Source organism: Colossoma macropomum, unplaced genomic scaffold (assembly GCF_904425465.1).
Source record: "Colossoma macropomum unplaced genomic scaffold, Colossoma_macropomum, whole genome shotgun sequence".
Classification (NCBI taxonomy): Eukaryota; Metazoa; Chordata; class Actinopteri; order Characiformes; family Serrasalmidae; genus Colossoma; species Colossoma macropomum.
In genome coordinates this window covers 478,498-503,424 of record NW_023494875.1, presented here as the reverse complement: position 1 = coordinate 503,424, position 24,927 = coordinate 478,498, and the positions used below count along the sequence as shown (strand labels likewise).

General features: G+C 39.8%; 2 protein-coding genes across 4 annotated transcripts; one reads left to right on the top strand and one right to left on the bottom strand.

Annotated features, from left to right (window-relative positions):
• Positions 1 to 210: 210 nt before the first annotated feature.
• Positions 211 to 8,498, bottom strand: clec3ba (C-type lectin domain family 3, member Ba). Of its 3 annotated transcripts, none has more exons than XM_036560572.1 (3): positions 8,385 to 8,498; positions 7,618 to 7,698; positions 211 to 2,870 (listed from the first exon to the last, which is right to left on the bottom strand). In XM_036560572.1, exons 1-3 carry the CDS (start codon positions 8,479 to 8,481, stop codon positions 2,470 to 2,472), a joined length of 579 nt encoding a protein of 192 aa, XP_036416465.1. In that variant the 5' UTR covers positions 8,482 to 8,498; the 3' UTR covers positions 211 to 2,469. The 3 variants fall into 3 exon arrangements, with proteins under 3 accessions (XP_036416465.1, XP_036416467.1, XP_036416466.1); XM_036560574.1 differs by lacking the exon at positions 7,618 to 7,698 and adding an exon at positions 4,326 to 4,424 and having other exon boundaries at positions 227 to 2,870; positions 8,385 to 8,496; XM_036560573.1 differs by lacking the exons at positions 7,618 to 7,698; positions 8,385 to 8,498 and adding exons at positions 4,326 to 4,424; positions 5,111 to 5,345 and having other exon boundaries at positions 228 to 2,870.
• A 1,129-nt stretch (positions 8,499 to 9,627) lies between these two features.
• decr1 (2,4-dienoyl CoA reductase 1, mitochondrial) lies at positions 9,628 to 24,592 on the top strand. Its single transcript, XM_036560567.1, has 10 exons — positions 9,628 to 9,815; positions 11,253 to 11,461; positions 12,692 to 12,749; positions 13,766 to 13,852; positions 13,993 to 14,140; positions 16,034 to 16,133; positions 20,794 to 20,866; positions 22,147 to 22,293; positions 23,850 to 23,912; positions 24,005 to 24,592. Exons 1-10 carry the CDS (start codon positions 9,651 to 9,653, stop codon positions 24,062 to 24,064), a joined length of 1,110 nt encoding a protein of 369 aa, XP_036416460.1. The 5' UTR covers positions 9,628 to 9,650; the 3' UTR covers positions 24,065 to 24,592.
• Positions 24,593 to 24,927: the final 335 nt, after the last annotated feature.

Below are 24,927 nucleotides of genomic sequence, written 5' to 3'. Positions count from 1 at the left end.
GACCAGTACAGGTGACCAAACTTAGTTCTAAATTCACAACATGGTTAAAGCTTTTACAACACTGAAGTTAGACAGCCATCGGATGTATTAAGTATTTACTATAAACCATGAAGTAAAAATGTTACATTGTGGACACAAACATGAAAAAACCACATTTAAACTGCATCTTTATTAAAAAGAAAGTTACATAAATGAGAAAGTTTGTCCAAATATTTGTATGAGTCAAGATTTGTCACACATGTTGCTGAATGTGCGCAGAGCAGATTGTAAAGTCTTTTGGGAGAAACCAGAACTAGATTACATAACTCTGGCTCTGAGTGTGAAATGAAGTACTTTGTTTCATTACTGTGATTTTTCTGCTTTTAGTAGTTATTATGTGATAAATTGTTTGGAATCTTATCTTTTGGGAAGTTAAGAGTAGGGGTGCAGAAAAGTTCACTCTTACTACCAACAAATATTTTATTGTGCTTCCAGCAGTGTACACAAGTTATGTAACGACTAAAAAAAGTAAAAGGGCAGGAAGCAGGCCTGCTGACCTGGTAATAAACATTATGAATTCTGCATGAATACAAACACTTACAAAATCCTCTTTCATGCTGTATATGAAAATGGAAGTGTTGTGAATGAAAAACTTTGCTTTTATTACTGACAGTACTGAAATAAAGAAACGCTGAAAATACATTTACATTTTATTTCAAATCAGACTGTCATTTTTCATAACATTTGTTTATAAACACATAGAGCCTGCTAGAACTACTAGGCATAAAACTAGCTTATGTTGTGTTTCTGATCCTGCTTACTTTTGAGTACAGCGCTTGTGTCATGTTTATTACTAGTAAGTGTAATAATCCACAGTGTGATTGTTGTAGAGTGTTTTCTTAAAAAACTCAATTCCAAAAAAAGTTGTGACTGCATAGGAATTGCAACTGAAAACAAAAAGCATGGATTTGTAAATCCACTTTGACCTGTATTAAAGCGTAAACAGTACAAAGACAAGATATGTAATGTGCCTTATCAGTTTCTATGTTGTTGTGAAAATACTCTCATTCTGAAATCGATACCAGCAACACATTCCAAAAAGTTGGGGCGGGGCAGTTTAATATTCAAAACTCATCTCAGGTGATGTAATCATGCTTGGGTAGGAGCATACAGGAAAGACCTAGTGCTTTGTAGCAAGGATTGGTCAAGGTGCACCACTTTGCCAATAAATCCATCAGCAAATAATTCAGCATTTTAAGAACAACATCCCTCAACAAAAGATTGCAAAGATTTTCGGTCTTTTACCCTCTGCAATGCATACAACCGAATGTCCATGACATTTAGGCCCTTAGATGGCACTGCATTAAAAAACAGCATGCTTCCGTGATGTCACCTTATAGGCTTAAGAACAAGTTAAGCCTGTACTGCATAGTGGAAGCCAAATGTCAACAATGTCCAGAAGCTCTGCCAACTTCTCTGGGCTAAGGCTCATCTGAAATGCACAGTGGAAACGTATTGTGGGTCTGATAAGTCAACTTTTCAGTTTATGCAAATACTGGATGTCACGTTCTCAAAGCCAAAGAATAAAAGATTAATCCAGATTGTTACCAGCATAAAGTTCAAAATCCAAGGTCTGTTGTGGCATGGGGATGTATTAATGCCCATGGCATGTGTAACTTGCATGTCTGCAAAAACACTAATAACACTTTAAGATTTACACATTTTGGTGCAGCGTATGCTGCCTTGTAGATGTCATCTTTTTCAGGGATGTTCATGCTTATTTCAACATGACAATGCCAGGCCAGAGTCTGTATGTGTAACAACAGCATGCTTGTGCAATCGGAGAGTGGGTGCTCGACTGGCCCGTCTGCAGTCCAGACTTGTCTCCCACTGAAAACATGTGCTGCATTATGAAGCATGAAATATGACACAATGTGCAGTTGTGCTGCTGAAGGCTTGTTTGAAGGCAGAAGGCTTTTAAACCATGATCAATTGGTGTCTTCAGGCTAAAAATGATTATCAAATGTTGTTAAAATGTGATATAACACAATGGTAAACATACTCCTGTTCCAACATTGTTAGAATGTGTTGTGGGCATCAAATTTGTTACAAAAAACAATAAAAAGTTCGTATGTTAAAACACAAAATATTGAGAATTCAGAACTTTAAATTTAGAATCACTGCTTTCTCTTCTGTTAGGATTTCACATACTGTCCCAACTGTTTTAGAATTTAGGTTTGTACTTTGTTACTCCAACCTTTATTATGCAATGAGCGAGCCACACCTTCAGCTCATTGTCGTAAATCTGAACATTCACTAAGAGTGACCTACCCTTCTTTTCTTCAAATTTTAGTTTGAAGCCAGGATTTAGGTGTAAGAGCTTTGAGTAAAGATGCAATTAACAGAGTAGTATATTCATCATGCACCGATACTGATTCATTCCTTACATGTTATAAAGGAAGTGATGATACATTGATCAAACATTACAGCTCAGACAATGTTAAACTCGCACACAGAGGCCTTCTCAGCACGACAGCTGTCATCAAACCACTTTCCATTGGCAGGGATGGAGAGAATGGCGCAGTTCTGGCTGCGTCCGCCGTCGGGTTGATGGGTTACCTCTGTCTCCCAGTTCTTGAAGCGTACAGTGGTGCCTGTCTTATCCACCCAGTCCCCCTCTTTCACCATGTCATTGATGCCCAGCCAGATGTGTTCCTCAGGCCCGATGGTCTGGCGGACGTAGGCGTAGAGCTGGTCGTTCTCATCGCCGTTGGCAGGAGTGCTGAGGGTGCCACCCTTTGCGATGCAATCATCACTGGCCGTGTGGAAGTTCTTCTTCACTGGGTCTGCCAGGAAACACTTGCCTGGAACCTTGATGCCTTTCAGGCACACTGGAATTAGAGGAGCAACAGATAATCCTGTGTTAAAGTTCAAAAGACAGATGCTGAGCGGATGCCACAGCAAGCACATCACTTCCACTTCATAAACCTGTACAACATAAAAGGCCATGCGATGATAATCAGCCCATGACTAATCCACAGCACATATGGCTGGATTCCAGACATCCCACAAATCCCATGTGGTCGGGCTTCACATTTTTTTTTGATTGAAGATGGATGAACATTGCTGAGGTGAGGTACAGTATAACTGAACAGGCAGTATTAAAGTTTACTGAAGGAAGCTCATATGCAAGCTTCCAGCAACAGTAGAACATGCATAACTTTGTGTTTAAAAACCATTAAAGAGGAATTTCCACATTATTAAATGGTTAAGATGTAAACAAAGTCTTTAAGGGTGGTTTGATGTGAAATGCTTCATTGTAGAGAAACGTAAACACTTCCCGAATTGCTCACAGCTGTGGTGATAGGAACCAGATGCCCGGATCCTTTAAGGCCTCTAAAAGCGAACTCACTGAAAGCTGTTACATGAAATGAACACAGATATGCTGCCAAATGCCTGAGACCTTGTTTTGCAATAGTTTGGGTCTAAAATGTGTTGTTTGTAAATACACTCTCTGAGCACTTTATTAGGAACATCTGTACACCTTCTCATTCATGCAATTATCTAATCAACCAATCATGTGGCAGCAATGCAGTGCATAAAATAATGGGTGGATGGGCTACAACAGCACAAAACCATGTCAGGTTCCACTTCTCTTTATCAGACTTTGTGAAACTGTGGATTTTGATGCAAAGTAAGGGATGAGTGCAATTTGTTTTGGTTACCCTTCCTCCACTTTTAAAGCAGGAAGTTAAGGTAGCTTCTTGTATTTTTGTTTCACTTTATTTTCAGGTTTTTTGAGACTGCTGGTGGTTTTGCCTTTTATTTTGGCATGTGCTTATCTCTGAAACCAATAACCCATTGAGACTTTTAAGAAAATATAAACAACCTGAGCTGTTTTCTGGTTTTAATGTGGTGTGGCGGGTCTGGGGAGTGAGCCCACTCCCATTTTCTGTTATGGACTGACCCTAGAGCAGGTCATAACATGTTCCTAATAAAGTGCTCAGTGAGTGTATGTTCATAAGGCAAACTAGACCCCAAAGAAAACATTTTCTTTTTTTCAGATTTACCACTATTTTACCATTATCAACATTACATATAAAAACTCAGAACACACATATAGGTTCAACTTTATGTGTTTGTTTGCATCTCAACAACTGAATTATGCAAAAGTTTTGAGAAATTTGTGGAAGTCCCCTTAAATTCATGACCCATGCAGTATGGAGCCATCTGAAATTTAGCAATGGTAGAGTATCAATGATGATTTTAAAACTCACCCTGAAAAGAAAAAAAAAGAATGAATACATTTTGAGTGCTGTAAGTTCATACAGAGCTTTATGGAGTACCTGTTTGTAGAGCTTGCTTTTCCTTCAGTAGACTCAACTCCTGGACGATCTCATCGATCTTTTTTCTCAGCTCCTCAATGGCAGCACTGTTAGCAGACTCTGATTACATCAGCACATTAGGCAAGAATCAAGCAGTCGTTATTCATCTCTTAAAAATAAACTGCTCAACAAGGCTGCATTATTCTGAGAGTTAGAATAGGCTACACAGTGAACTATGTACATCATCTTGTTATTCATAAGAAATCTACAGTACACAGATGTGGACTAGACTACAGAGGTAGACTTTTCTAGATTTACACACTTCAAAAGATGGGTCTTTATGGGTTCTTTAGTAAAGGGAATCATGAGTTCCATGAGCACCATGCAAAGAATCATTTTGTGCTTAAATCATTCTTTGCATGGTGAAATAGTTCTTCAGATTGATGGAGAATGTGTTGTGTATGGTTCTATATAGACCCTTTTTGAAAATGGTTCTATGTAGCACCACAAAGGGTTCTTCTATTGGTACAATGTCAAGCTTGTAACAGTAGAAGAACCCTCTTTGAAGCTGTACAGAACCATATATAACATTCTCCATCAATCTAACAAACCATTTCACTATTCAAATAACCATCTAAGCATGAAATGGCTCTACATAGAACCCATGGTTCTAAACAGAACCATTCCCTTTACTGAAGAACCATCTTTTTCAAGAGTGTACCTCAAAATGTTTCCACCACAGAACAGAACAAGGCTACACAGGTTGAGAAAACATGACTAAAGTAATGTAGAGAGAGTGTACCCACCTTTCTTTCCGTTCTTCTTCTTGGAAGAGCTCTGTTCGAGAGAGGAGTGTGCCACACAGACCATGCAGAGTAACAGTCCCACTCCTCTAAACCCCATATTTACTCAGTACGCTTGTCTAACTTGCTTGTTTCTGTCCAAAACTGATCGTGTGTGCTGCTCGGGTGGAGTTACACTGCTGTTATACTGCTGTCTGTAACCCTGGTGGAGCAGACCAGCCCACCATGGGCAGTCAAAACCCCACAAACTCACTCTCCCTCCCTCCCTCCCTCCAACAGCAGCTGTACACAAACACACCATATGCATTTGGCCTGACATTTATTCAGTGTGCTTTTTTAAACTTTTGGCTAAACTAAGCATAATTTGTAAATGACGCCACACTGACAAAACTTATAAGAAATATACACAGGACTGTGTAAAAGTCAGAGACCACACTTCATGTATTTAGATTCCAATCAAAACAGCCACTAAGTACACATTACTCATTTTCAGCATCTGGGACAAAGGTTTTTCAATATTTTGTCTGTCCACTCTTTACCTTCATTACAGCTTCCATTCTTTTCAGGAGACTTGCTTTCAGTTTTTCAAAGAAATCTGCAGGAATATTTTTCCACATCTCCAAAGTTCAGTCTTAGACGTTTTTGCATTTTCTCAAGATCCAAATAATCCCAAACACATTCAGTGATGTTGAGGTCTGGGCTCTGGGGTGGTCAGTGTATTGTTTTGAAAACACCAACAGCTTCTTTGTTTGATTTCATGCAAATGTTCTTCTTTTTTGTCTAGCTTCTTTTCTCTGTAAGAGTTCTTTACAGCTACACATCCTTTCAGACTCATAGTGTTGAGTTGTCTCCTCACAGTGGAAGGATGGACAGAAACACCTGTGGATTGTTTCAGATCTGAATCAAGAGTGGAGTTTGATTTTCTCCTCTCTCTCAAAGATGAAAGCTTTAAGTGCTGTTTATCTGATGGAGACAGTTTTGGTGTCTATCAGGACTTGAAAAGTTGTTAGGAGTCCCATTTTCTCTATAACTTTTAATATTATAATTAAAAATAGTTTTATACGTTAGACACATGCCAGTGCTTTTCTATGGACATTATACAAGCTGTGTGCAATTGAACACCTGTGTCAGCAATGGATGCAGCTTAAAGTAGCCATTAAAGAATTCACCATTTAGAAGGAGTGTCTGGATACTTTTGAATGTACAAGTACAGTGTATTATGGGCAGTCAAACAACAGGGGGCAGTATCGACAACAAGTTCATTCTAGTTTCTGCAGATGCTTACAAGTGTATTCTTTCTAAACGAGCAAAAGGGAAACTGCAAATATGTTGAATCCACTCTAGTTAATGTCATATTAAAAATAGTCTAGTTCCTTTAAAAAACTCTTCTTTAAAATGCATCAATGAACCTGAAAGTAACTATTTTAACCAGCAGTCAGTGCTACTGGTGTTTCTACAAACTACTAGAGCAGAAAATCAATTACTTTCAATCATCAATTAGCTGTGTGCTTCAAGGGTCCATATCATGAATTTGTTCACTTTTTATTTTATTTTATTTTATGTAAAATGTTTGATGTACCATGTAAACACTACAGATACAAAACATACCATCCCCTCAACAGTCCAGATGGGTCATGTATGAAAAATATGCTGCAAAAACAGACTGTTTCGAATTCATTGGGCCTGATTCACCAGTATCTTCCTACGTTTCTTCCTAAATCTGTTCTTGAGAAAGGTCCTAAGAAAAAGTCCATGTCAGATTAATGACGTGTTCTTAAACCACAAAACTGTTGACACCTTCGTGCTCCTGAGTGCGTGCAGACTCTGTTCTTACCTAGGAAACAAACCTCAAATAAGAAAACAAGAAAACGTCAGAATCATTCATGCTGAAGTTATTGAAAGTGCAAGATTCTTTTTTGTACATAAACCTACACAAACATTACGTTTGAAAAGGGGCAATGCTGCGTTTCTGTTTTGTGGATTGTGATCTTTCTCATAGTTTCCTTGTCATCCGCGTGACGATATACGCGGTAAGTGTTTGGGCTGATGCGCTTGTGGCTACCCGCGCATGTGCAGCATTGCCACGCTTGTGTGCGCTGGTTTACGCTGCCTGATCATACCCCCCAACCCCGTCCTTGTCGACCCCCCCCCGATCTGTACCCCACATGCACGCATTTTACGTCGTATTAGCAGATTAGCGTGCGTGTGCCCCGTGATGGACTGCTGACCTGTCCAGGGTATTTCATGCCCTCCGCCCAATGACCATTGGGATAGGCTGCAGCACCGCCCCGCGACCCAGAAGGATGTGTGCTTAATGATGACACCATAAACAGTCTCATTCACATTCAGGTTAGAGCACAGAGAGACGAGAGTGATGCAGACAAAACCCGCTCAGTCTTATCTTTCTGGTTTAGAATGAGAGCGGGTCTGTGGCTGAATCTCAAACGGCTCCTTACTCCCTATAAAGTGCGCTATAGGTGATGAAATTCATACAGAGCTTTATGGAGTACCTGTTTGTAGAGCTTGCTTTTCCTTCAGTAGACTCAACTCCTGGACGATCTCATCGATCTTTTTTCTCAGCTCCTCAGACTCTGATTACATCAGCACATTAGGCAAGAATCAAGCAGTCGTTATTCATCTCTTAAAAATAAACTGCTCAACAAGGCTGCATTATTCTGAGAGTTAGAATAGGCTACACAGTGAACTATGTACATTATCTTGTTATTCATAAGAAATCTACAGTACACAGATGTGGACTAGGCTACAAAGGTAGACTTTTCTAGATTTACACACTTCAAAAGATGGGTCTTTATGGGTTCTTTAGTAAAGGGAATCATGAGTTCCATGAGCACCATGCAAAGAATCATTTTGTGCTTAAATGATTCTTTGCATGGTGAAATAGTTCTTCAGACTGATGGAGAATGTGTTGTTTATGGTTCTATATAGACCCTTTTTGAAAATGGTTCTATGTAGCACCACAAAGCGTTCTTCTATTGGTACAATGTCAAGCTTGTAACAGTAGAAGAACCCTCTTTGAAGCTGTACAGAACCATATATAACATTCTCCATCAATCTAACAAACCATTTCACTATTCAAATAACCATCTAAGCATGAAACGGCTCTACATAGAACCCATGGTTCTAAACAGAACCATTCCCTTTACTGAAGAACCATCTTTTTCAAGAGTGTACCTCAAAATGTTTCCACCACAGAACAGAACAAGGCTACACAGGTTGAGAAAACATGACTAAAGTAATGTAGAGAGAGTGTACCCACCTTTCTTTCCGTTCTTCTTCTTGGAAGAGCTCTGTTCGAGAGAGGAGTGTGCCACACAGAGCATGCAGAGTAACAGTCCCACTCCTCTAAACCCCATATTGTAGTGCAGTAAAAACCCCACAAACTCTCTCTCCCTCCCTCCTTCCCTCCCTCCAACAGCAGCTGTACACAAACACACCACATGCATTTGGCCTGACATTTATTATAAAAGTAGGATATGGGCCCTTTAAAGATATCGTATTATTGCAGAAGCTGCTCTGTGAACACAGCGCCCCCGCACGTACTCTGAGGGATAGTGTCTAGTGCAAGTAAACCAAGCTTACTTTTTCCACGTTGTAGACTAACTTCGCTTCATCCCAGACAGTGTTTTAGTGAGTCAGCGCTGTTCTGCGCAGAGTGATCATTTTTCTTGTTCATTATATTTGAAAAGGGCAATGATGCGTTTCTGTTTTGTGAATTGTGATCTTTCTCACAGTTTCCTTGTCATCCGCGCGACGATATACGCGAAATTAAAAGCCCTTGTTTGGGTTGATGCACTTGTGGCTACCCGCGCATGTGCAGTACGCTGCCTGAGCATACCCGCACCCTACCCCCTTGTCGACCCCCCGATCTGTACCCCACACGGACGCATCTTTTTACGTCGTATTAGCACATAAGCGTGCGTGTGCCTTGTGATGGACTGCTGACCTGTCCAGGGTATTTCATGCCCTCCGCCCAATGACCATTGGGATAGGCTGCAGCACCGCCCCGCGACCCAGAAGGATGTGTGCTTAATGATGACACCATAAACAGTCTCATTCACATTCAGGTTAGAGCACAGAGAGACGAGAGTGATGCAGACAAAACCCGCTCAGTCTTACCTTTCTGGTTTAGAATGAAAGCGGGTCTGTGGCTGAATCTCAAACGGCTCCTTACTCCCTGCATAGGTGATGAAATTATGGCTTCTACACCCAAAACGTGCAGTTAATATCGGAGAGGATGTTGTGCAGCTATGACTGAATATAAATGGCTCTTTTCAAACTTTGGTTGCATTGTTTGTGTGTGGAAGTCGTAATGTAATTACCTACATAGTGCGCACTACGTAGGGCATAGGAAGCCATTTGAGACTGAGCCTGTATTTTGGCCAACTAGACTAGAGGCCAAGAACGCGGCTCCACTCTGTGTTTTCACATGTATGACAACTTGGCAACCGAAAAAAGAAGAGTCCAAAAGGCGCTGAAAGACACGTCCGCTTTGTTACAACTATATAAGTCATGGTCTATACGCATGCGTGCCAGTGGTGCGCATGCGCGGGTAAATCGGTGCTGGACAGGTAGCGACAGCGCTGTTCGAGTTTCTGCTGCAGAGTTTCTGAGTTTGGTCGTCATGATGCCGCTGGCGAGATTAGCACAGAGAGCAAAAGCGCTGCCCACCTGTATCTCTCAGACACGGGTAAGCGCTGTGTTGGTTTTCAGGCTGCTACAACGACGTTTATGGGAGAATAGTTATGCTGTTCGTATTAGCTTGCTAAATTAGCTAAACTAGCCAAACTTAGAGGGGCAAACAGTGGTCTGCAAAGTAAAGCCAAGAAAACAAATGAGTTTCCTTTCTACGGTGTCATGTTTCAAATGCAAAATGTCAAGACTCTTATAAACCCCTGACCGAGCAGGCGCCTGTCCTATGTTTGTGGGGTGAAGTTTGGCTGTGAAAGTAAGTGAAAGGTCGCTGGCGCTGCTGTTGGTCACCTAATCTGACCTTCTCCAGAGCGGGGGTACCCTAAACGGTCTGTCCTACCGAGCGTGCGCACACCATTATTATAGCGTAGTAATTTATTGTGTTTTTAAATGTTTATTCAGTGAAGTCAGTTTAGTATTACTAATCTCCTGAAGAGGTGATTTTAAGCCAGGGGTGTCCAATCTTATCCGCAAACGGCTGGTGTTTTCATTCCAACAAAGCAGCAGATCGCATGATCAAATGTTTGACGCCTGACAGGAACTGATTATACTAGTAAGGTCATGTGTGCTTCAGCTTGTTTTGTGTGAAAACCTGCAGCCACACCGGCCCTTTGCGAATACAATTGCACACCCCTGATTTAGCCAAATCAAAGATCAAAATATCCTGCAAAACGTGGCTGCGAAACGCGAGAGGGCGCCCGCGAGCGAGTCCTCAATAAACGGGGGTGAATGAAGCTAACTGGCTAAAAAGGAAAAGTTAAAATAGTTTCTAACCACTTGTCCAGAACCTTCCATTGATTTCAGAAAGTAGAAGGATGTATTTCACCATAAAAGCATAGAAAGCTTATCTGTATCTTTCTTTTTTGCTACAGCAAACAGGTTTTGGGCAGTAGGACTTCAGCATTACTGCTACTGAGTGGTGATTAACTTAGTTGGTGAGTGGAGGATCTGCTTGGGTGAGTGAAGTGGTCAACTCTTCCTGGCGTCATGAACGTACATAAAGTCCTATAAGTGGAGTTCAAGCACTCAGAAATATAGAATATTTGAACAAAAATCTGGCCAATGTCCTCAGAAAATGTTACCAGCATTAAAATAATAATTAGGATATTTAATATTAAATCAGCGAATCAGGGGATAAGCAGTAATGTTACGCTGAGTCTGTACTGAATTTAACCAGAGTGCAGGTAATTTCACTAAAAAAGCTTTGTCTACAATAGCGTTGTTAAAATGTTTTGTGCTGTTCTGTGTTCAGGAAATGAATGCATTCTTCTATATAAAAATGTTTAAGCTTTCACAAACTGATTTTGCTCAAATTTTCCATATTAACCAATTCCATTTGAACGAACTCAGGAGCGCCCTCCAGTGTCTGACAAAGCTAGAAGACAGTAGAGTGGTATTTCTCCTCTCTTCAGATTCTGTTTGCACTTTGTTGCAGATGTTTGGAAATGGCACAGCAGTTCTACGGCAGAGTGACGACAGCAGTGCCCCCCAAGCTCGGTTCTTCCCCCCGTTACAGGAACCGATGCTTCTCCCGGGGACTTTTAAAAACAAGGTGGCCTTCATCACAGGAGGAGGGACAGGACTGGGGAAAGGCATGGCCTTCACTCTGTCCTCTCTGGGGGCAGAGTGTGTGATAGCCAGCAGGTCAGTGCTCAGCCAAACTATTAAAGGGAAATTCCTGATTTGTGTTTCTTTTTCTTTTTTTTGTTTTTTAATTGGTGCCTAATTCAGTGGTTCGAATGTAGCCATTTTATTTATCATCCAAAATGACCATTGAACTTCAAAGAAAGCCTTTGAAAATGCATTCGACCACACTGGATTTTCATCTTCATGGTCATCTCAACCTGTCAATCGTCCCATCAGGGTGGGGCCAACAGAGTACTCAGTGTAAAAGGCTTTATCTAAAAACATTTCAGTTGAAAGGTTTGTAGCAGATGAGATGAGGTGAAGAGGAGAAAAATAGTGTGTTGTGATGCTTAATGTCTTTATACACAACCCCTTAAGAAAGATTGGCTGCCATGTTTTAGATAAAGCCTTTTACACTTTTGGCCCCGCCCTGATTGGATGATTGACAGGTTGATTGACAGACATTTTGACTCAGAATGAGCACAGTAAGCAAGAAAATGTAATTTCAAAGAGGATCTTTTTTTTATCAAATTATTTGCCTTGGAATGTAATAAAATTAATGTTTAATTGACTCTTCTCCTGTTCTCAGTGCTACAGTGTTCTCATTAATTTTAGAATTATCTACAGCAGTTGTAGTTTCACAGATCTAGTGAATTATAATTATACTTTTATACAAGTTCACTTTTAAATGGTAGTGTTCAAACTTTGCTAGGTTCAAACTTTTAAATGATAGTGTATTTATGTTTACTTGTAATCTATTAAGATTTTACCTTCAGTAAAAACACAAGAAGGCGTTTCCTTAATATTTGAATTTAAAATTTATTCTGGTCCATTCTGTCAACTAGCTTACTGGGCCAACTAGAACTCTTAAGTATCATTGTTTTCAGCAACCTGGTGGATGTAGAGCCACCTACTGGTTCTAAAATGTCAAGACTCTAGTCTGAAAACATGAAGCTTATCAATCAGAAGGCCTCTGCATTCAGAGGAGTATATAGAGAGCTTTAGGACTGTGATCTTCTGGCCATGGACGCAAACCTGAATTTCATCTGAAAGATAGACCTCTCACATTATTTTTGATATGCTTTTACTTTGTAGTGCTTTGGCTTGGTCCATTCTTGGACATGAGCACTCATCTCTGACTCTTGATGCTACAGTCTTTTATGCTTGGTGTAAGCTATACGTTTTGTAGTATGTTTGTTTTTTCTATGGAAGTTCTTCTGCTGTTGTGACACTCCTTTGTAATTCCAGAAACTTGGATGTTTTGAAGGCGACTGCAGAGGAAATCTCCAGTCAGACTGGTAATAAGGTAACTACAGATGAGCTGTACAAGAATTAGCCCTGGCACCTCGTTCTACGCTGTAGACCAGTACGAGCCATTTTCAAGACTCCTAATGCTACCTTCACCAGCTACTGTAAAACGATCAAATTTAAATTTGTTCTGGATAAGAGCATCTGCCAAATGCCATAAATGTATATATATTTCCTGTAAATATATGTTCCATAAACTGTCAGCGTTTAGTTTTACATGACCTTTCCAAATTTGGGTTAAGTCTTAGAGTTAAATAGGCTGTTTTTGTTACTGTATCTTTAAGACTGAGATATGTAAATAAGCTATGTTCTGATTGACTGCCCTGTGTTGTGCCTCATTCAAGTAACAGTCCAGGCTGAAACACTCCTCGTATCTTCAGCATGAATGGGCGGGGCTAAAGTGCTGTAAGCTGGTTGGGCAGATGTGGAAAACCACTGAATTTATATACAAACATCTCACTCTTTTTGCAGGTTATGGACTGGAGAGTGAACAATACGTTTTTGATACTTTCGCAGTGTTTACATTCTACATGAAACGCTTTCATTAATGAAACCGGAAGGAAAATTTGTTTTTTCCATGGTATGGGCCCTTAAAGCTAAGATATTCTAAATGTTGTAGATCAGAGGTTACCAGTCTTGTCCACAATGGTTCAGTGTGGATTTGATACCTCATATACCTAATCAACTGTTTCTGGCTGAGATCAACTAGTAAGACAACTCGTGAGATTAGAGACCCCTGGTGCTGCTGGCATCATATGTGCAAAATAGTAACTTTACTGGACAAAATATATATATATATATTCATGTAAGAAAATGTTCAAGTAGTTTTGGACCACTTCTATTCTTCGGCTCATCAAGAAATGTTGAAACAAAGTAAAAGGCAGCTGGCATTTCTAAATTATGTAAAAATTAAAAGACATACAGGTTTTGTTTCTATGGCAGTGACCTAGTAGTGCGTATCATTTTTTGCTCACTGGTGATCCCTGCTGAGTGATGTGCTTGTGTGTGTTGCAGGTTCATCCTCTGCAGTGTAACGTGAGGGACCCGGCCTCTGTAAAGGCTACTGTAGACCAGATGGTCAATGATGTTGGACTCCCTGATGTATGTAGGAACAGTTCTCAGCTGCCTGAAAAGCAGTATTGTGATGCTGTGGTGAAGTTGTTGAAGGAAATGCTGATCGTGACCCGTTGAGCACGTATCTTGCAATGACGCCTGAACCCTGTGTGCTCTTTGGCTCTCAGGTGGTGATCAACAATGCGGCAGGCAACTTCATTTCCCCATCTGAAAGGCTCTCGGCCAATGCTTGGAAGGCCATAACAGACACAGTTCTGAACGGCACAGCCTACATCACCCTGGACATTGGGAAGCGCCTCATTGCAGCTCAGAAAGGTGAAAATTACACTAGGCTTGTGAGATTGTGTGCAGTGTACAGTCTTCTAACTGTGACTTCTTTCTGCGGCTCCTTTCTCCAATAACCTGATTCAGCACGGCAGGTTGTGTGGGAACATCTCCCAGAAGCCTGTTAAAATCAGAGAAAATAATTAATTTCCTAACTTTGTTGTTGTATGGTTTGGTTGTTATAATTCTTGCTTTAATTAAGGTTTAGGAAATTGCATGTTTTACAGCCTTCTTTGCTTTCACAGTGGAGGTAATGGGCAGTTTAGGAAAGAGGTTGGGTATGTGAAAGCAAAAGGCTGTTTCACTACTAGTTTCAAAATTCATTAGGTTGGCTGTGCACGATAAAGCTAGGGGCCAGGTTCCCAGACTAAGCCTGGTCTTGGACTAAATTGCAGAATCAGTGGTGAATTGGCACTAGAAATTCCTTTTAATCTAGGCTTAGGTTTAATCTGGCTCTGAAAAAGTGGCTTTGTATGATGCACATGACGAATTAGCTGACTAATAAACAATATGAGGTGGGCATGAAGACTAGAGACTTTGCACTCATTTTTATTTACTTGTTTATTTATTTATTTTTTGATGTTCAGCATTAATCATTACAAAAACAAACTTTCTTTTTGCACTGTGGTTTTTCAGAAAATATTAGAAGCCTAATTATACAAACCTCAATTCCAAAGACGTTGAGTATGTAAAATGCTGATATGAACAAAAAGCAGTGATTGGTATTTTCAAAAACATGCTTAATATTTTAACTTATGAACTTCTTGTAAATATGCGCTCATTTAGATTTGGTACTTGCAACGCATTTCAGATGAGCTTGAGTCCACAGAACTCAGTGTTTCCAGATGTTTCCAGATGACTTGCTCTGTGCATAGTACCTTAACTTGCATTACTGGATGCATCGATGAAATGTGTTTATTGACTAGGCCTTTTGGAATGTGTCGGGTATCATTTTCAGAATGAGCAAATATTTATAAAAAACAATGAAATGTAATTAAGAACATTTACATATCTTGGGACTATAAATTAATTTATTTATTTGTTTTGGTTTTTTTTGAGCTAATTGTATTGGGTTCCTCAGTAACGTAGCGTTTAAGCAAAGATACCCTCTATATACTGGCATTCCAACAAAGCCAAAATACTTGATTACAACAGCCAGACCACTAGATGGCAGTAAGTGCTCAGGTTGCAGTGCTGTACTATCAAACACATCTTCTGTTTGTTAACCTCTTAACTCTAAGCTTGTTGTTCAGTTAATAGTCTTAAGACTACCATGAATGAATCACTTACTTTTGTGAAACCACTGTGCAACGAATGTAGTTATGAGACTGATGAACTGAAGTCCTGACTGGCCAACAGGTCTTTAGAGTTTAAGGGATTAACTGGAGTATGAACCAGATTTGTATTTTTGAAACAATGCATAATTATTGTTAATTACATAGAACTGTAAACCTCAGTGTTGTTAATATGTGGTTAGAATGGTGAATGAAGCTTTTGAAAAGGGTTGTCTGGCTTTTTTAGGCTAATACTGAATAAAACCCCACAGCATTTTTTTTTCCTGTTGGACTCTTGATTTTTAAATTCATAATAAACACTTTCAGTCTAAAAAAAAGTCCAACCTTTTTTGATTATTTTAACCTTTTTCTCTCCTGTGAACATGGTAATTACAAGAAATGCAGTCCTGGATATGATGATCTCTGTTAAACCTAAATGGAGGCTGCCTGCTTAATGTGCTTTTTATGGAGTTCAGTCAGTATAATTCTGTTTAAGTGCTCATAGGTTAGAGTCTGAATGGAGGGTTGTTTATTTTATTTTATTTTTTATTTATTTTATTTTTTTCTTTTTTGGAGGAAGTGCTAACGTGTGGTCATTGGTGTTTTTCAGGTGCAGCATTTCTGTCCATCACCACAATCTATGCTGAGAGCGGCTCTGGGTTTGTAATGCCCAGTGCATCTGCCAAGGCAGGAGTTGAGGCTTTGTGCAAGTAGGTGAACAAGCTGAGTTATAGCACAGTTATTTGCTAAATGACCTTTAACAATCTAAAAACATGTTGATGAAGAATATCCACTGATTTGCCAGTTTATTGGAAACAACTACCTTTTAACTACAGTCAGTGGCCAATATTTTAAGAAACACTTGCCATATAGGTAAACTTCGTAGACTGTTACTGCAGAATTTATAATTCACCCTCTACCCCATCCGGTAGTGGATAGGACCATCACCGACCAAATATTATGTGGATCGTGGACCGTTCAGCTGGCATGGCACTGACATGGCAGTGTGAGAATCAACCACCAACCAAAATATCTAACCAGCAGTCTAAAGGATGACCGACACAAATTGTGCACAAACTGTGCCTTTAAGGTTAGAACAACGGTCTTAAGTCGGCCTTTGTATCATAAATAAGTTTTTCTCAGGGGAAAGGTTTGTTTGTTTGTTTGTTTGTTTTTGTTTTCATAAACAATTTTTTTTTAAACAGAACGGTAAAATAAGCATGGAGTCAGTGCAGCTTAAATATACTTGCAATGAAATGTGGTACAATTATGTCCCCTAACTGAAGGTCCTGGACACGTACCCTTGAGGGTACCAACTCAGTGATAGTCTAGTGGGGTGTAGGTATAAGGTGGCCAACAAGTGTAGATGATATGCCTGATGAATTTTAGCAAGTGTAGTGCCCTTTACTGAGGGGCGTGGTTTGTTTGTTTTTGTTTGTTGTTTAAAATAACTACATTGCAGTGTGAGGCTTTAAAAAGGTTCTCTGTTCTATAATGGCATGATTTGCAGTCCTGTGGCGATACTTGCGTCCATGACAGGTTGGAATAGACTGAGGTGAAATCTCCACAGGTGGCCAGTACTGCACCAGAGGTGCTTATCAAAAGTGATGAAACTTGTAGAACCCAAGCTGATCCACTGAGTCTGGGTCTCATTAATTCTTGAAGAATTATGGAGGCAATATAAAATTCAATTATACAGACCAACCAAGAGGGCACTTGTACAGTTTGTGGGTAAAAAGGCAGGGGCTCAAGAATCCCCTAGGGTCTCTTTGCGCCTGTGCCTGAGTGGCATGTTAGTGGCTGTTGTGCCAGAGTGGATCAGACACAGCAGAGCTGCCGGAGTTTTAAAATATTGTACACTTACTGTCCACTCTGAGACACACCTGCTTTGTTGCTGTGGATGTAAAGACATTAGTGATATTGACGATAGCTCATCTGTTGGATATATTTGGTTGGTGGACGATTCTCAGTCCAGCACTGACTCTGAGGTGTTTTAAAAACTCCAACAGCACTGCTGCGTCCGATCCAGCGCAACACATGCTGACTTGTCACCATCCTTTTAGTTTCACTGCAGTGCTGAGAATGATCCACCACCCAAATACTACCTGCACTGTGGTGGTCCTGACTACTGATGAATGGAATAAAGGGAGACTAACACATTATGCAGAGAAATGGCTGTAACTGTAGAAGTACCTCATAACATGTCTGTATACAGTTGTATGCCACATTTTATATTTTATTGATTTTTGGAAGTGAAATAACATTTTTTTTGCAATTGTTAATGCATAGTTACTTAATTTGATTAGCTTAAATAGTAAATGTCACACATGCAAAGGTTTGGGCACCCTTCTAAGTCAGTACTTATTTAAGTCAGTTTTTCGACGGCCATTCGAAAAACTTTAGTTTGCATTTCTTGATGTAGTTCATGTTGCATTTTGATCATTGTCCTTTTGTAGAAACCAGTCTCATTTTGCTTTCAGAGTGTGCCGATATCTAGCAAAATCCAGTCTTCCATCTGTCTGTGTAGTGTTTCCTGTGCCAATGTGCCACTGGCTGCTGCACAACTGCAAAGCATAATACATCCACTTGCATGCTTAAGTTTGCAAGGTGTGGTGTAAAAATGTCAAGATTCTTTCTTGAGGTTCATGTTGCACAGTCACCTAGAACCTGTTCTGAATCTTCAGCTTGGTCTCTTGAGGCAATTTTGTCATTGTTGGTGTTTTCTTTTACTGTAATGCGGTATCATTAGGAAAATCAATAGTGAGTGCTCTATTCTTAGCTTTGCAGACATGTATGAAATGAGAGTATGTTTCTCAGGCTCAGAGAAAAGCGGCTGCCAAATTTCTGTTGCAGATCTGTTGGCTGTGCAGGCAGTTGCAGGTTGAGTAAAACAGCCTTTATTCTCAGTTTGAGTGCAGTTTTGCCTGCTCCTGTGGTATTGAACGCCAAACTGGAATCAACAGATGCCTCCTTATGTGCTCTTGCTCATACCGTCAGTGTTCTGGAGCTGTGGAGAGCCTTTACTCAGCCTTTTAGCCGGGCAGGAAAACTGCAGCCGTTCCTGATATTCTGCGAAAGTGTGGTTAATGTTCTTTTCTTTTTTTTTGACAAATTCTTGGAATCAGGTGTTGCTAGTTATGAAATCTGTGAGCAAAGTAGCAGAGTTGTGCATAGTTCAAGGATTTTTTTTTCTTACTTTTGGCATACATCACTGAGAGCTTCACCATTTCATTTGGAAAATGTTAGTCACTTCATATCAATTTTATTGCAGCCTCATAAAATGCTGTGCTCTAGTGATTAATTACTGTGTGATAGCAGATACGTTTAAAATATTTTTTAGCTCAAAATACAGTGCTTGATTACTTTTTTGACTCGCTGTAAGTGAAACTGAACCTTACATGGGATGCTTTAGGATTAGTAAGGTCTGCAAGTCAAATGTTAACGAGGACGTCATTCAGAGTGGTTTGAAGTGAAATGCTCCATTTCAGAGAAATGTAGAGTCACAATTGTTCATCGTGGTGGTGATGGGACCCAGATATCTGAAGAACTTAATGCCTCTAAAAGCTCACAAAGTTATAATATGAATGGGTTATTAATACAGTGCCTGATGCCTGAAACGTTACTATTTCCATGTAACTTCACTGGCAGTTGTGGATCATACATAAAATTATGCTGAAATCATGACTCTTGGTCCCTGTCCCCACTACTGTGGAAAAAATTTGAGTTCGGGAAGTTTCTTTACAGTTAACTATTTCCCATAAACCACTCTTTCTTGACTGACTTTCTTTTCATTTCTGTGATTTGAATTATGTAGAAAGTTTGAAAAATCAGTGGAAGTCCCCTTTGGGTGAGGGGACTCACTCAAAGCATTTGTGAGGTCAGGCGCTGATATTGGACAAGAAGGCTTGGCTTGCAATCGATATTCCAGTTCATTCCTAAGGTGTTTAGTGGGGTTGAGATCAAGGCTCTGTGCATGCCACTGAAGTTCTTCCACATCAGTCTCTTTAAATGATGTCTTTATGGACCTCACTCTGTGCACAGGGGCACAGTCATGCTAGAACAGGAAAACACCTTCCCCAAACTTGACACAAAGTTGTAGGCGTAGAATTGTCTAACATGACTATATATGTTGTAACATTAACATAACCCTTCACACTTCACTAGAAAATAGGTAATGTTCTCAAGTAATCTGCAAAAACCAGATTTGTTTATCAGTTTCCCAGAGAATGAATTGTGATTGATCACTCCAGAGAACATATTTCCACTGCTCCAGAGTCCACTAGCGACGTGCTTTACACCATTTCAGCTGACGCTTGGCATTGCGCATAGTGATCTTAGGCTTTGTTTCCAGCTGCTTTGCCATGGAAACCCATTTCGTGAAGCTCCTGATGCACAGTTCTTGTGCTGATGTTGCTTCTAGAGGCAGTTTGGAACTCTGTAGTGAGTGATGCAGCAGGGAATAGGTGATTTTTATGCTCCTCAAGCTTCAGCAGCGTGGCCTACTGCTTTGTGGCAAAGGTGGCATCCTATGATCTTTTCATGTTTAAAGTGACCAAGCTCTTCAGTAGGGCCCATTCTACTGCCAGTGTTCGTCAAAGGAGATTTGCATGGCTGTGTGCTTGGTTTCATACACCTCTTAGCAATGTATATGATAAACATCTGAACTCAATAATTAGGTGTCCACATACTTTTGGCCATATAGTACATGTAACACACTACTGCATTAACTGTCATTCTGACCACATGACCAGCTTATGACCTGCTGTAAATTAACTCTTATTTTCAAACTGAGTATTGATGACTGCTGCTCCTAAGAAATCATTTTTTAGGTTTGGACAATGGACAATATAAGCAGACTGTTTAAATCCAGTGAAAAGCATGCTTCTTGAGTAATGCTGACATGCTCATACTGTATTGGTCCATTGTATGTAAGCTCCCATTTTATTTAATGTAATTCCTTCTACAGGAAATTGCTCACCCAAAACATTGACCCATCAGAAACCTTTATAAGAAAGCTTTCTCATGGAGTAATTGTACAGCAGTTTCCTTCGTTTTCCTCCTGTTATCTTCAGACACTATCGAGCAAATATGTTGTTTTTGATTGGGCTGTCTGTCGTGGGGATTGAATCCCATGGACTGAGAGGGCCTATTGGATCAGTTTACCTTGGACTGACCCCCAGAAGCAGCCTGATAAAAATTTGTTTCCTTCACACCCTCTGTGTGTCTTGTCTCTCTTGTCATTGTGGTCTAACAATAATAGGAAAGCGAATGGTGTCCTGGAGATAATGGCTGCCAGAAGGGGGAGTGTGTGTTTGTGAATGACAGACAGATTATAATTCTGGCTGATTGTGTTTTGGGTTGTGCCTGTAGGTCTCTGGCAGCAGAGTGGGGACGATACGGCTTGAGGTTCAACATTATGCAGCCAGGGCCGATCAAAACCAAGGTACTGTATGCATGTTTGAGTGTGATTTTTATAAAACTATGTGCTTGTAGGGTGGAGGTTAAAGGTATTTTCCCCACCCTAAGTCTTAGAAGTTGGTTAAGGGGAAAGATATAATATGCTGTGATATTGATACAGATGAGGGCTGCCGATGATGTCAGAATCATGTCTGTATTGGTAAATAATTGTGTGAAAGATCACTTACATTTGACCAATAATTAAAATATTTGATACATTTTGTTCATATTACTGCATTTGTAATGTCTTTAGAAATAAATGTTATATTTCTCCCTAATGTTAATCCATGTTAACACACAGCCCTAATTTCTACATTTAGAGACCTTCATTCATTTAACTCCCAATCAGAACAGCCATTAAGTACAAATTATTTAATTGGTCAAAAAATATTTCTGAGAAGATTAAATATAAAGTGGTCTGCTTGTATAAGGAAGCAAAGTCAATAGGGGGAAAATCAGGACTTTCCAATATCTAAAAGATAAAGAGAAAATGTGATTCCTAACAACCATGTAAGACCTGGTAGACCACCAAAATTGTCCCCATCACATAAACAGCACTTAAAGCTCCCATCTTTGAGAGAGAGGAGAAAATCAAGCTCCACACTTGCTTTGAAAAAACTACAAGTGTTTCTGTCCATCCTTCCACTGTGAGAGGATAACTCCACACTATGAGTCTGAAAGGATATGATAAGAAGCTGTTTCTGAGAAAAGTAAATGGACAGGAAAGTGGAAAATTTGCTAATTGAACAAGCTGCTGATGTTCTCAGAATAATGGATGGACCACTCCAGAGTCCACACTCCAGAGTCCAGACCCCAACATCACTGAACGTGTTTGAGATTATTTGAACCGTGAGAAGCAGAAAATGAAGCCAACTTCTTAGACTCAACTTTGAAAAATATCTCTGCAGATTCCTTTGAAAAATTGGAAGCTGTGATGAAGGTAAAGAGTGGACACAATAAATAAATAAATAAATAAATGTTAGTTGTTTTTTTGATACTGGAAATGAATAACTTGGCTGTTTTGACTAGACATTAAATAAATGAAGGGTGGTACTGTATGTATCTGCAAAATGTTGGGATTGGTGCACCTCTTAATATGGGTTTTACAAACTAAAATAATTCGTTGAAAATAGTAGAAAATGCTGTTACTAATATAATAAGTAGTGCTGCGATCAGCAAAACCTATTTAAAAACTTACTAAGAAAAACTTTACAGTATTTGATGCCATCCGTGTGATGAACCAGTGTCCTGCACTCTCACCCTCAGGGTGCCTTCAGCCGCTTGGATCCCACTGGCAAGTTTGAGAAATCGATGGTTGACAGAATACCGGTCGGTCGCCTGGGCACTTTAGGAGAGATTGCCAACCTAGCTGCCTACCTCTGCAGTGACTATGCCAGCTGGGTGTCGGGTGCGGTGAGTGTGCTCTGACCTTGTGGGGGGAAAGGCTGTCTCTTCTCTATAGCTCACCTGCTGACTCCCCCTTAGGACCTCTCTGCTTTCAGCGAGAGAGAGAAAGAGAGACAAGGGTACAATCGTGCCCTCTGATAGGGAACCCAGGGACTTTGTAGAAGCATAGGGGACACGTTGATCATCGGTAATGCATAGCGTTGTGCCAACGGCCCTCATTTATCAAAGCTGCATACAAACCAGTTAGGGCTGCACAAATCACCTTTTCTCAAGTATAATTTAAGTAAATAAAACGAGTGTCAGCAGTACAAAAGCTAAGGAGTTACGGTTTCCAGTTTAAATGGACTTCACATATCTGTGCTGTTATGAGGGGTTGGGGGGGTGGGGGTCACCATTTCACTGCTGTCACAATTTTGTAGTTATGGTTGCATTTTGAAATCTTTAAAATGTTTATGCGTGAACCAACATATGGCATCTGTTTTTATGTGCAGTGTTGATAATAGACCTGGAAATAACTAGCATGATATTTTCTAGTTAAAAAATCGGTATTATCGATAATGGTGCCCACAGACTCGAGGCGACTTGTGTGCTAATACCGCTCCCTGCTGGAGAAGCTTCAGTCTGCAAATGATTTCGAAAGTCATGTCCACATGCTTTCCACATAAAATAAAAAAAAATATATTTTCCATCATAAAGGTGGCATTTCCATAATTCAGCTAACCACCAGGACTCTAAATTAGTACAGAAAATACTGCACACTGGCTGTAGATGAGAATCTGAGGAATTTTCTCTTCAGGTTAGTTAACTGTTCTACACTAACTTTGTGATTTTAGCTACATGCATTATATATCATCACATGCATCTATATCTCTGGGTGCGAGCCCGCACACTTCTAATCATGAGCCCCGTTTTCCGAATGTATTTTTAAGCTGTTTAACGGTAAATTAGTCCGCTCCAATTTTTCTCCTAATTTTCTCCTAATTTCTTCTCTTTTACCAAAACGTTTTACACATCACCATCAACTCAATCATCAACGATAACCGACTAAATCACCATCTCGCCCAGGCCTAGTTGATAAAGATACTGGTAAATCTGAAAGTCTTTGGGCACTACTTTGCCTTAAAACGCCTTGCATGTATCCATCTGCCATAAATGTTTTTTAAAAAAGTGCGCTTTAAGTGAAAGCTTACGTCAAAGCTATTGTGAAACAACGTCTCGGATGATGAGGCAGTGCATTCACAACCATTTTGTGTTGACTTTCTGATTCAAGATGGCTTGAACCATTTTGACTTGGTATGTATGTCCAGAACAGAGCATTTCACATCAGACCACTTTGAATGGCTGCGTTTACATTTTAACCACTTAATTATGGAGAAATTGTACAAATCAGTGGAATTCCCTTTTTAGTCTGTCTGCCTTTTTTAATAACGTAAGTAGATACCTTGTTTACTAATATAATTGGAAGCTATAAATAGCAGCTATAGGCTAATTGTGTCCTAATGAAACTGCATTTCCCACTATTGTTTGTTTCATGCATTTCCTGTTGCCTTCTCTCTCCATAGACTATCAAAATAGACGGCGGTGAATACTCGTTTATGGCTGGTGAATTTAATGGGCTTAGTTCGGTAAGAATTTCCTGTTATGCATGCACAGTTTTTAGGAGACACTGAATAAATGCGTTGTATCTCACACTGTTGCACTTAAATGTTTTTGCTAGGTCACGAAGGATCAGTGGGATATGATGGAGGCCATAATCAGACAGACAAAGGGATCCTAATGATCAAACCTAAGGATGGCAGACAGTGAGCTCACTGCACATGAACTAATTTGACATGCAGTTCCATACAGTGTTCATGTAGTTCTTTTGTGTATATAGTTATAATGCATATAATTAAACATGCCCTAAAATGTGTGTAGGACTTAAGTGCTCTCTGTCTGTGAAAATGGTGCCTCTGTGCCATATGTCTCTAAATAACCATCATGAAAAATCCACTTTGCATTTGATCACACTTTGGATGATGGTAGATCTAATTTTATCTGCATTTCATATCCTTTCTGAAGAATACCTTTGTCATGTCACATTAAATTGTCTGTTTTCCACATACATGTATTCATGCTTAACTTTGTGCCTTTGATGAAAGTAGAGGTCTTTTTTTATTATTATTACGTCCAACGTTCTTAGTTTAATGTGGCAGGTGAGATTGAAGACTTACACATGATGTAGTTCCCTTTACTAACCAGATTTTACATCATGCACATTTTCGTGTTCTTTAAACTGAGTAGACCCATCGTCTTAAAAAAAAAATAAATAAATAAATAAGTTGCATGGTTAAAAAAGGGCCATGGTGGTTCAGGAACTGTGAACACCTTACAATTCTAGTTTAATGATGAGCTTTGTGCTCAGCATCCAGGACAGTTTCTGAACATCCAGTGACTCTAAGAACAAATACTTCATTCATTTTTATCTGGTAAAAGGTCTAATAAATGCTACAGTAAACAAAATAGAACAATAATCAACTACAGTACAGTGCAGAAGCCCAAGGCCACTTTCATTTATTTAATTTTCAGTCAATATGGCCATTAAATGATTTGAGAAACTTGGTTCTTTAGCTTCATATACCAATGTGATCTTAGACTCTG

Coding starts and splice junctions, on each gene's coding strand:
- clec3ba (XM_036560574.1), bottom strand. CDS start 8,481: ATGGGGTTTAGAGGAGTGGGACTGTTACTCTGCATGCTCTGTGTGGCA. Junction 4,425..8,384: donor GAAGAAGAACGGAAAGAAAG/GTGGGTACACTC, acceptor TGATGTAATCAG/AGTCTGCTAACAGTGCTGCC. Junction 2,871..4,325: donor AAAGCAAGCTCTACAAACAG/GTACTCCATAAA, acceptor CTCTAATTCCAG/TGTGCCTGAAAGGCATCAAG.
- decr1 (XM_036560567.1), top strand. CDS start 9,651: ATGCGTGCCAGTGGTGCGCATGCGCGGGTAAATCGGTGCTGGACAGGT. Junction 14,141..16,033: donor CCTCATTGCAGCTCAGAAAG/GTGAAAATTACA, acceptor GGTGTTTTTCAG/GTGCAGCATTTCTGTCCATC. Junction 23,913..24,004: donor AATTTAATGGGCTTAGTTCG/GTAAGAATTTCC, acceptor TGTTTTTGCTAG/GTCACGAAGGATCAGTGGGA.